The 12,366-nt window shown below is 35.9% G+C and overlaps 1 protein-coding gene across 2 annotated transcripts in view; it reads right to left on the reverse strand.

Moving 5' to 3' along the window:
• Positions 1–811: 811 nt before the first annotated feature.
• Positions 812–12,366, reverse strand: part of IL1RAP (interleukin 1 receptor accessory protein) — a 125,063-nt gene continuing 113,508 nt past the window's right edge. Inside the window, exons 10-11 of one of the 2 annotated variants that reach the window (XM_022569595.2) lie at positions 11,852–11,995; positions 812–2,123 (exon numbers count right to left, since the gene is read on the reverse strand). In XM_022569595.2, the coding sequence (XP_022425303.1) occupies positions 1,405–2,123; positions 11,852–11,995 (863 nt within the window). In that variant the 3' untranslated portion in view covers positions 812–1,404. Of the gene's footprint in view, positions 2,124–6,146; positions 9,438–11,851; positions 11,996–12,366 lie in introns of those variants that run through there. The other variant, XM_022569585.2, reaches the window with a different exon arrangement.

Here is a 12,366-nt window from a genome sequence, read left to right on the forward strand (position 1 = left end):
TCGTTTTGAAATTACAAACTAGTGGCTCTCTGGGTAAATGTATGTTCATGTGTTTTGGTTGGTTCTTTACTTTTTTCTTTTCTTTTCTTTTCTTTTTTTTTAAGTAAAGGTCATTCCATAATTGACAGATTACATAAAAATCTGGATTTTTAGATTCTTTTGAAAAACTGGACAATCTTCCAATACTGGGGCTAAATCAGTGACAGCAATCAAGTGGAGCTGAGTAGAGGATGCTCCCTTTTAAAGGAATATATACTCTTCAATTACCTCCAGGCTTAATCATCTCTATTATCTCCCTGACTTGGAAATCAAATGCCATGTGCCTTTTATGATTGTGTTAAAATGTTTAAAGAAATACTTATCTATACCTATGTCCCTATACACATGGGTACTAGATGGAGAGCATTGTATTATACTTATATCTGGCCCCCTTTTCTCTTACTTTTGATCCTTGTAGGCACTTGAATTGACTATTCTCAGAATTCTGAATGAGAAGAAGGGATTGGTGTACCAAAGTCTACCGTAAACCCTTAATGGTACTGAATTTTTCAGGTGTCATTTCTAAAAATATAATGATATTTTTGTATAAACCTCCTTTTCCTTTGCGACATTTTCTTACTCTCTTTTGGTCTTTCTCGGATCACTTTTATACACATTAGAAAGAAACTAAAGAGACATCTCAGTTTTCCTAGTACCCAAACCAAATTGCAATTTCCTTAAAGGGAATTCTTTTCAGATATGAATTTAAAAGCCATAAAAGGTAAAAGGGAGAGAGAGAGGTAAAAATTTGTTAGTACAAATGAAATCACATAAAAATATAACTTTATTGATGCTAACAACTTTAGGCAGTTTAGAGAACACTAGTTTACAGTGAGACAGAGGACACCGTGCATCCCTGTGTGGGAGTATTTTGTTCTTCCTGGGAAAATGTGCTGTAGGTTTTCTGTTGAGCTTAGTCCTACAGCTTCCATCAAAACCAATTTCTTTCCATAATGCTCCCTCAAGATACACATACCCTGTAAGTGTCATAGCCCTTATGACACTTATATGACTTATATGACTGACTTATAACGAGGTTGGTCAACAAACTCAGAGGAAACCCAAAAAAATTCTTTGCTCCATTGAAAACCATTGGGCAAGAGAAGGGATCAGATTTTAGGCAACTTGCACATACTGACCTTCTAGGGCCCAAGAAGAGTGTGCTCTTCTGAGGCCGTTAGAGGCAATAAGTCTGGATTCGGGTCCTTCGGATCTTTTGTCTCCTAGAAATAAGTAGTTTTTAAAAATCAATAAAGGGGACACAATCTGATAGTCCATTAGATGATAAAAATGTCAATTATTCCCATAGGTTCATGAAACAAAATGGGCTGGTAGAAATAGCAGCCACCCCCCACCACACAGTAATTATAGGATATAAAAGTCATTGTTGTTGGATAAATCCGTGAAATGGTGAAGAGCAAGGGCTGAGATCTGGGGAGCAGGGGGCTCCAATCTGGTGCCATTTTGTATCCATTGAGTTTCTGACTCTTGGGGAACAGGCTTACAGAGATGTGTCTCCCACTGGGGCTGGGTATGAATCTCTGCCCGGCTTTTGCTCCTAAGCTGACTCTCTCCTTCACAGTAGGTGACACAGCAGCGACAGGCTGCAGAGGGCTTCCCTCTGTGCTTGGACATCGTGTCTGGGGCTGGAGAGGCATCTGCAGCCCTCCCTGAGCTCTGGAGTTCTGGGGGCTCTTTCAAACGACTTCTCCTCCTTTGAACGTGGTCCAGACTGATGTCAGACTGGGAAGAGCAGCTCTCATTCCAGCCAGAGCTGGCACTCAGACTTCTCAGAGGAAGAGCCAATCGCAAGGCCTTCCAGAATTTAGAACCAGAATGTTTAGACTTTTCTCCCTTCCAGCTCACAAAAGACACAGACTCTTTCAGCTGCAGGATGCTTGGGTGTGGATGCTCAAGGGGACGATACTCAACCACAATGAGCTTGGTGGCAATGGAGTTCTGACACATGACACCCAGTTTGAACTCCAGCATGCTGATGCTCTTTTCTGTCACATAATCTGGGCTCAGGACAACAATCATCCTCCGGCTCCTTTGAATGAAGTCAAAAACTGCTTCCACTGTATCTATAGGAAAATGGAAAGATAGGACAATGCCTAGTGAAAACTTATATAGGTTTCAGTTCATTGTTGACAATCCTGCAAAGGACAGGCCATGAACACTTGAGAATATAAGATCTAAGTGTTAAATAATCTACCCAGGTAAGGAAGCTCATCTACACTACTGTTATCAATGGTTGCAAAGTATCTGCTACCTTTAAGGATGAGGAACTAACCACCTCTAAAAGCAGCTAATTTCAGCTCCGTTGGTAAATAATTTCCTGTTTTGAAATTCCTTCCACTTTTGTCCAGTGGTCTTGGATCTGACATTTTAAAATATCTGAAATATTTCATAATTCTTGTGATCTCATTGTATTTTCTTCTCTTCTCTAGATTAAATGACTTCATGAATTTTATGTTATTCTCCATATGATGCAGTATCAAGTCTCTTCCCCACTTTTATAATTTTTCTCTTAATAATATTCAGTATATATAAGTGTCTCCTAAAAATAGCACCCTGAACAGGACTGAACATAATGCTCCAGACACAGTCTTATCAGCAAAGGTCAATAGGGCATTACTACCTCCTAAGATCCACAGAGTTATAGTTCTTGCTACTTAAAATGTTTGGATATAGCAGACAGTTCATAGTATTGACCGTGTTGTCAACAAAAATACTCTTTCTTTTTCTCTTGTGTGTATGTGTGAAGGATTGGCCTGGAGATCAATTAAAGGGTCAACAATGATGACAAAAATGACTGGTAAAAATCAGGCAATAAGTTGAGACTTTGCATGAAGCATTCAATTCTAATAGTTATTGAGGTGAATTTGGACAGAACCCACTGGAAAGTTCTTGAGATAAATGGAGTGCTTAACTCACTGTGAGATTTAGGAGCTTAAACAATGTGATTTTCTAAAGGAAAGGAATTCCAAATTTATAAATGGCAGCCACTGACAACTCTGAAAACAGGTACTGTGGACAGACCATGAGGTTGAGTGCCTATGCTTTTGAGGCCAGGGGTAAAACACTGACAGAGAAACTTTTCAGCCTGTGAAGACAAGCTGGAAGTTTTCAGTGAATTGGATCATGAATTTGACAGGGAATGAAGGAACTGTGCTCTTTACCAGATTATTTATTTCCAGTTGATGAACTTAACATGAATTTGAAGGAAAATCAAATGAAACATGCTCAATGTTTAAGAACTTTTGACTGGTTTTATCAAGAGCATTAAGTGTTTTAGACAATTTTTGTTGCACTCTTAAAAGATAAATCTAAATTTTCACTTATCTTCAAAGCCCGCGTGTGTGTGTGTGTGTGTGTGTGTGTGTGTGTGTGTGTGTCTTGGTAACTCCTTTGTCCTCTCTGGTGCTACTCAGAATTTTATGTTGCTGCCTTTCATAAATCTGAGAATGTAAGGGTAGGAACTCTACTGTTTCTCCTGTATCATGATAAATATGATATAACCCTTAGATAACATGGATAGTTTTTCAACAAAAGGAACATGTGCACTCAAATTATGTGTGGGGGGAGTGTAAGTGAGTGTGGGTGTGGGTGTTTCACTTCAAAATAGTCACTTTAGAAAAATGTTTGCTCTGTCCAATGATGGTACCACTGTTGAAAATAAAACATTGTCTTAGATCCTCTCAAGAAAATTGTCTTTAAAGCCTATGGCTTTTTTTGTTTGTTTTTAATTTTGGTACCTCACCCTGAAAATGGAGAATTTGCATTTGAGAGAGGGTAATGCTAAAAAAAAACAAAAAAAAAACCAAATATGAATTGTGGAATTCCAGACATTGAGGAATGGATATAGGATATGCTTCTCAGATAGAAGGGAACTGCCTCCTTTATGGCCTATTTTATTATCTTCCATATTGTCAAACTTCATATTTGAGGATGTTAATTATTACTATTTTTTAATGCTGAGTATTATTTGGCGAGGGCATCTTAAATTAGGTCATTTATTCTGTTTGGCTCAAAAAACAAAACAAAACTGAGGTGTGGCTGTAGATGGATAAGATCAGTTTTCTGGTGTCGTAACTAAATTGGTTTTGAAGTCACAGTTTCTGATCTAGAGCTCTTCACTGTTCCAGAACACTCCGGCGTGTAAAAGTTGTAATCTCCTTGGTATTAACTTGAAAGTAGAAAGAAAACCAAAAGAAAACTAGGGCTGTAAATTTGTTCTTTGTCTAGTTTACTGGTGTATGAAAGAGTAGCAAACCTCTTTGTCTCTCTCTTAAAACTTGAAGTACAGATAAAAAAAATGGGGGCACCTAATTTGGAAGATGAATCTGAATTCAAATATTGGTTTCTCTATTTATCTTAATATTTTATCTTAATAGTATAATCATTTATTTTAATATCTTTAAAAGTTTGAGTTCATCCATCTATAAAATGCACATAATGAGAGCAGAATTGTAGGACTGTTAGACAATTCATTGATACCTATAGGTAAATATCTAGTGCATGATGCACTTTTGAATTAATCACCTTGATTCAATTATTATTCAATAATAATAATACAAAATTGAATAACAACAATATTATTATAGTTAATGGCAATATTATATATTGTTTATAACAATAAAAATAATACATAAAGAACATATAAAAATAATGTATAGACTAATGATTGATTCTAATGGTAACTTTACAGAACCATCTTAAAATGTGGATTTTAATTTTTTAAATTCTGTCTATTCAGTTTAAAAAATACTACTGGAATACTTAATCTGTTAGCCCATGCTAAAAATACCTCATATCCCTTGAGTAGAAACAGAGAAATAGAGAAGTTGCTGAACATGTCTCTTCTGTTATACTGCAAGTTTACTTGTGTCAAAGACTTAGTAGCTTCAGTAAGTGACTGAAAAATACATCTTAAAAGTTTTAATAGGGTCAGTAATAGCCAGGTAGCCATCATATCCAAACTATTGATATTGAAACTGCTGATATTGAAAATAGTCACCACTGTGTTCCAGTAAGTCATTTTCAAAGTTGGAAGCAACTTCAGGATAATCATTACTTATACAATGCAAAAAAACCCTTTACAAAATCTCAATAATATCCATCAAATCTCTGCTTGTACATTTCTAGTAATGGCGGTGGGGCTAATATCTCCAAAGACTGTGAAATACATTATTGTTTAGCTTTGCTTTACAGTTGCTTCTTTTTTTTTTTTTTTTACAGTTGCTTCTTAAATGAGTAGAAATTGTTTTCTTGTAACTTGCATCCATTGATCTTAAGTCTACTCTTTGGAGACTGGTTTGAAACTGGGAAATTCTTCAGTAGGAAAATTTTTACTAAGCTAACCAGCTCAGTTATAGAGATCCAATAAATAATCTTGGAATAAATGAATAAGATTTTTTTTAAAAGAGCAAGAAATCTTTCCTGTCACTACAGACTTAATATTAATTCAAAAGAAAATGCCTTTCCAAATATTTATCACTGATTTGTTTGATATTTGTGATAGAAATGCATATTTGATTCAAATTATCACCTATTAACTAATGGCAAGGCATTAGTTAATTGATCTCCTTTCAAAGCAACTGCCTTAGGGTTGTATTAAAACCTATAAAAGGTAAGAGATTACTGTAAGCTGCCCAAGTTTCAAGTTGAACAAAAAAGGAATAGGCTTGTGTCTTTATTTTAAAACTCTCTCCTCTCTCTCTCTGCCTCTCTGTTATTCTCTCTGTCTCTATTCCCCATCTCTCTCTCTCTCCTTCTCTCTCTCTCTCTCTCCCTGATTCTCTCTCTCTCTCTCAATCCACACACACACACACAGATACGTACACACATACACACACACACACACACACATACACACACACACACATCTGGTATACTAGATCAACCCATTTTAATTAACTCATTTACTCTCATGTAAAAAAAAATGTTCTTGAGTTGAAGTTCCCGGTTTTCTCAGATTTTTCTCAGAAAGAGAAAATTAATGTCTCATAACATTTCTTTTTCTAAGTGTATCAGTAAACTTTGTATTCTCATTTCTTATGCCCAAACATGAAAATAAAGACATAAAACACATGCACAAAATAAAATTCAAAGCTTAAAATAAATGGTTTATTTTTAAAATAAACAAATTTACAAATCATTGGAAAATGGAAAATACAAAAGTTTATGAATAAAATAAAAAAGATAATATATGAAAACCTATGGAAAGAAAATAGATAATTAACAAGTGGAGTAATGCTTTTGTTCCCCAATACAATGAAGTCCTAGTTTATTAGACTCCTAGGGAATCATCTAAATTACAACGCAGAAAAGTATTAAATAATTTTATATGACTGTGTAATTAGACACTCTATATATCATGTTTTTTTGTTAACGGGTGCAGAAGGTCTTTATATCATATATCTAAAACCATTAAGGTTTTTCTTTTTAACATTAGATACTTTTATTTTTAACATTAGAGAGCGATTTCTTCTTGTTCTCCAAATTATGTTTCTCCATCTCACTCAGATAATCTGTATTGGGCATCTTCTGGGACATAAAACAAAAAAATCTTGAAACAAAATTATCTTAATATGAGACATATCATTTAGATTTGAGTTGCTTTAGATTTTAGCATTTGGAAAATTTCAGTACCAAATACAGGAATATAAATAGGACAAGAAGCATCAAGAAGTTTCTAGGGTTACCAAACAGCATTTGGGGTAAATATAAAATCCAAAAGTACAAAAAGAATGCAGCATTGGCAAGAGAACAGCCCCTTGGTAATGGGGCTGTCCTTCATTTACCTAAAATTCATCCTAGAATTGATATTCAAATCTTATCTGAAGTCAGCTCTCCTCTGGTCTTGTGAGTGAAGGGTTAATAAGAGGAGTAATTGTGGTTTCTAATAAAGTAAAGCATTAATAAGGCTAAAAAAGTTAGATCCAAGAGTGACCCCATACCATAGGCTTATGGTCAATGATTCATGAAGGTTTTTTTAAATTTAAAATAATCATTAACTCCTCTGTAGAAAAATGATTTATTAAATAGACTTTAATACCTCAGGAGGACACAAATGTAGTAGATAGTTTTAGAATTGCTTATCAACATTCATACTACTAAGATAAGGATCTCCTTAAATTATGAATTCTCATTTTTCATAGGATACCCAGTCTTATTTATAGGTATTTTTATTTTCTTTTCCTGTATTACTTAACAGTCCAAATAGAGATTTATCTCTCCAGTAGTTGAGCACTAAGATTAATATAGCTTACCTTCTAAGTGTGTGTGCTCAGAACATAGTAGATGATCAGTTAATGCCAGAGGGCTGACTACTGCTTAGCAGTGACCGTGGAAGCTCTGTGCACAAGAGATTCAGTTGCACCCAGATCAACTGTGGCAGTAGTAAGTTATTTATACTAATTTAGGGAGAGCAAAAGCTAACAACAACTACCACCCTGTGAGCTGTAAATTCACAAATATTAATGTACAGAAAACACTGACACAAAAATATTACAGTAAAGAAGGTAATTTAAAAACTGGATAAGAGTTCCAGTAATTCTTAATATTGTGCCAATGACTATTTAAAGTCATATGTCTGTATGTGTATATATAGTGTGAGTATGTGTATATATATATATTTATATATATAATATATACAATTCATGTATGTATATATGTATATATATGTAATTCATGTGTATATATATGCAATATATATACATATATAATTCTTGTGTGTATATACATACATATGTTTTTAAAACTCTATATGTAACATAGATATTCACCACTCTGTAAACTCTGGACTTAGTTTTCACTTTTCCAAGTCTTAAGAACAGTAAAACTTTACTTAAAACAAACTAAAACACGTTTCATTAACAGTGACTATTCAGACTGACTTGTTTGGAGTGAGTGTATTAACTGTACCAGTGAATAAAATATGAAAAATGCTTGGGGTCCAGTTAATGCTCTTAGAATATTCATGCTAAAAGCACTCTCAAGGTCACTAAGTCCAGCTTTCACACTTTACAATGGGGAGACAGAAACAAATGCGAAATGACTTTCCTAATATTCACATTAGCAAGGTTGAGATTAAAAGACAAATTGACAAACACCCTGTTGTGCTTTTCTCATAAGACAGAAAAGGCCCTAAAAGCTTTTTGCTGTTATTTTACTTGGTATTAGCACCATTAAGAGAAGCTTCCTATCCGACTGAACCAAGTGAGGAACCACCTGCAAACTCCCAATGACTGACACAAGATGCAGTAGGTAGGGAGATGGAATGATAAGTATGGGTCAACCTACAGATAATCGGGAGTTTAATAAAAATTACTATACATTTTTCAAGTTGACAAATGTGATATCAATTACCTGAGATAGAGGACATGGGTTGCATAGTAGGAGACAATTCAGGCAAGCCCTTTAAACCAATTGCTGTCTAAGGAACATTTTCAGTTACTCTGCTTTGTATCGTCCTAAGTGGTGTCAGTCTTGCTATGAGGGTGTCTGATACAGCTGAATGAGCAAAAGAGTTTTTATCCTTAGCTAAAATAAATTTAGGCCCTGATTACCTTTTTAATGGATGAGTAAAAATAAAAGAAAAAGAAAACTATACTTGGAAACTCATAATGACCCTGTTAACAGATGACTCATCTTTAAGGGGTCTTTAAATCCACAGCAAAGGCTGCCCCATAATGTTAAGATTATTTCAAAAGAGAGAGAGAGAGGATAGAGATGAATAGGGGCAGGAATGCAGGATGCAGAAGGGGAAATTCGCATCAACCAGGTCTTTGCAAAGAACATAGTGACATCAGACGCTGGTGACAGGAGGTGGCACCAGCATTCTAAGCCTTACTATTGCCTGAGGAAGCAGAACAGCTCTTCCTACAGTCACCCTGAATTTATCTCTATGGGGAGGCTTCCATAGAATTTTTTTCTGTCCATGAAGCAATACATTGGGAATAAAGAAGGGGGAATTCTTCCTTCCTGGAGTACCCTTGGATCTTTTTACCCCTTTCACTGGCCCTTTCATACATTTTTCAAGGATGAATAGGAGAGACCCTGCTCGCCACTTCTAGACCACCTGGAAATTTTCTTCACTGGCATGGCCACCTGCAGTTGCTTCCAAAATCTGCCCTGCGGATATTTGGATTTCTCCCCTTTCCATTTAATGACCGTGAGCACCGTCTTAGCCCTCTTCAGCTCTTTCACCTTCGTTTCCTTCACAGCTTTGTACTGTACTAAAATGACGTTGATGTTGCCCCGAGAGGCCATGTTTTCTAGGCCAGCCTTGAGCTCCAGGAGGGCTTGGGTTCCCTGGAGCACGTAGTTGGGGCTTAGGACAACCAGGAGGCGTCTGCTTTTCTGAATGAAGCTCAAGGTCTCGTCTGTGACAACTGGGAAAGAAAACACCATGGGGATTAGTGTTGGCCAAGAACTCCCCCAAGGTACAGGGCTTGAGGAGCAAGTGAAAAGAAATTAGGGTAACAGACTGAGAACTGAGGTGAAACTTTTTACGAAGAACACGTAGTCCTTAGTCCCAATCACTCTGTTCACAAAATATCACTCTCCTCCGGGGAACAGAATCTATATGTACATATTCCAACCCCAAAAGAGTTCTAAACAAGCCTAAAGCCAAAATGTATTTCTATGACCTTGGTCTTCAAAAGCATTATTCGGGACGTGAAGGATGAGTGGGTTGTACTGAAATCAATTTCTTCAAACCGTGTTACACGTCGTGGCCCAGCAAAATCAGCTTCTGAGCCCTTTCTTCCCCAAGACACCCATGTATTAACTCTCTAGTGCCAGTGAGCAATCAAAAAATATACATTATAGAGTCAAAGTCATAGAAGTTCATTTTTCACTAACACAGGACAGCAAGAGTAGAACTCTTCATTTTTTGAAACCCTCTATTGCCAGACACCTCCCCGACTCAGACTAGTATCACTATGTCATTGGAATAGGAAATTAAGAAAATCTAGTCAACTGAATGGCATTTTGGCTGGTAACACATTCTCAGCTCAGCTTGTTCTGGAGCCTAAATTAGTCCCTGAATCTTTCTCTTTAAACTCCTATCATTACTGTGAAGCCATGTGTTTCGGCAGCTGCCAGCTGATGTGTGTGCCTTCGCTAACAGGCAAACGCTTTCTTCGTGTCCAAAACGAAGAAGAAAACGCAGGGAAAATGGAAGTGCAGTGTAATTTTATTCCGTTGTCAAGGGCTCTGATTAGCTCCTATCACTAAATTCTTGGGAATAATCTATCTCCTTGAGGTTGCTTATCAAGGACTGAATAATCCTTTACCTGGGGTTCAGATAGAAGCCAACTCCAGGGAATGCACCAGTGTTATGGAAAGCTATTTCATGGCTTACAATACTCCCCTAAGCAGTCATTTTGCACCTTAATCTTCGCAGGTACAGAGGCAGTGGGGAAAGATTTGCAATTAAAATAGCATGTGCAGCCTAGAGGAGAATCCAGGAATAAGTAATTGCCTACTCCAAGCAGTATTCCTGGAGGCTGACTGTGTGTAAGCAGGGAGTAATTATGTAGAACCTGAATTCTTCAAAGAACTATCAATCCCTACTGGAGGGTCTTACATTGTTGTTCTACTTTGTATCTTTATATAACTTTTCACACAGTAGTAAATATCTGTTGAATGGCTGTATGAATGAATAAATAGATAAATAAATTATTTAGGATTTTAAGCCTTAAAATGAGTGGAATTTATCCTTTAACTATATAGTCAAGTCACCATTTCCTGGCAAAATTATACTGAAAGAGACATCTGCTGTAGAACAGAAGCATTGATGGACTTTTGGGTGATGAATGGGGAGATACAGTAAGTGATCCAGCTAATTCAAAATAAGAATAAACATTAATGTCTATTCTTTATTTTAATTACCAATGTAACCTTAAAAGACATGTTAAGTGATTAAACAGGATTTTAGGGGGAGAAAATAAATTAGTTTGTTGTAAAGATTAGAGACATTACATGCATTTTTACCAGTATGGAGTTTAACAATGGGTTTAGGAGCGTTACTGTGCATTTATAAAACAGACTCAAATGTACTATCAATCACTTTATGTGTTACTGTTTGGATCTGAAAATTAGAGGTATATTTTTATTTAAAATCATTCAGCATTTCTAACTTTTTAAAAAACCTATTAGAATATACTTGCCTTTGTAAAATGTTAAGCTTATCTCAAATGTGTGATCTGATAGAAAGGAAGAACAGACACAAGGAAAGGGGGGATTTGAGCAGCACTGGTTTGCCAGAAAACAAGGGTGAAGAAAAGGACATTAGCAAATGCCACAGGGAAACATTCTACTTACTATCAGTAAGTAATATAAAGAAGGATTCCATGCACTGTCTTCTGCACCTCATTTTTAGTAAAATTGAGTAAACCTCAGTCTTTATAAAAGTGTTTTGTTTAAACTCAGTCTTTACAAAAAAATTAGAGGCAGATTAATGCAAATTAGCTAAACCTTCTAAAAATCTAAACGTGAGTAAACAAAATGTTTAAAGCTGTGGTACTTAGAGCGCTAATCCACCATGCATCTACACTTTTTTGACACTAAGTTTTTAAAGCTTACCTGGGAAAATATTTTAATGCCATAAACTGTACTTATAGTCTACATCTTACAATGTAGATTTATTCCTAGAGTCTGTCTATTACATCAAAGCATTGGACATTTAAATGTCCAAAGATGCCAACATAGAGCTGTACCATGACTCTTGTACATGACCCAAAGCTAAGGATCTTCTCTGCCTTTAAGTGTAGCATCACCTATATTCATCTGAAATACCTACTTCCCCCAGGCAGACTGTCTCGGTCAAAGATGCACAGCTTGTATCCAAATTCATTCTCCAAGACTCCACGGAGGGTCAGTAATACAAATTCTTCTTCTTCAGCATTCCTTGCATAGGATACATAAATATCATATTCCTTCCCATCTAGTAAAAATTAAAAAACAGAAAACACAGATCCAATATAAATTAGGAATGTTCCTCAATAGTATTGCATTTTTTTCTGAAATCGAACTTTTGAATATTTGACATTTTCATTTTTTACTTATATAAATTAGCTGACAGATTTCAGTATGATTTCCCACCTGTGACAGGTCTCCGGGCAAAATGACTATTTTAAGGTGTAATTGAAAATTTCATCTGATGTGTCTTCTCCTCTCATATCACTGAGTTCAGATTTTGTAGTGGAGAATGAGTGAGGTTTGGCTCATTCAACTATGAATTAACAGAATCAGGAAGCAAATACTCAGTCATATGTGCTGGCAATAATAGCATGCAGAAAATTTCTAGTTCCTGTC

Source organism: Delphinapterus leucas, chromosome 4 (assembly GCF_059928025.1).
Source record: "Delphinapterus leucas isolate spDelLeu-1000000601 "Yukka" chromosome 4, BTC_Dleu_Yukka2, whole genome shotgun sequence".
Taxonomy (NCBI): Eukaryota; Metazoa; Chordata; class Mammalia; order Artiodactyla; family Monodontidae; genus Delphinapterus; species Delphinapterus leucas.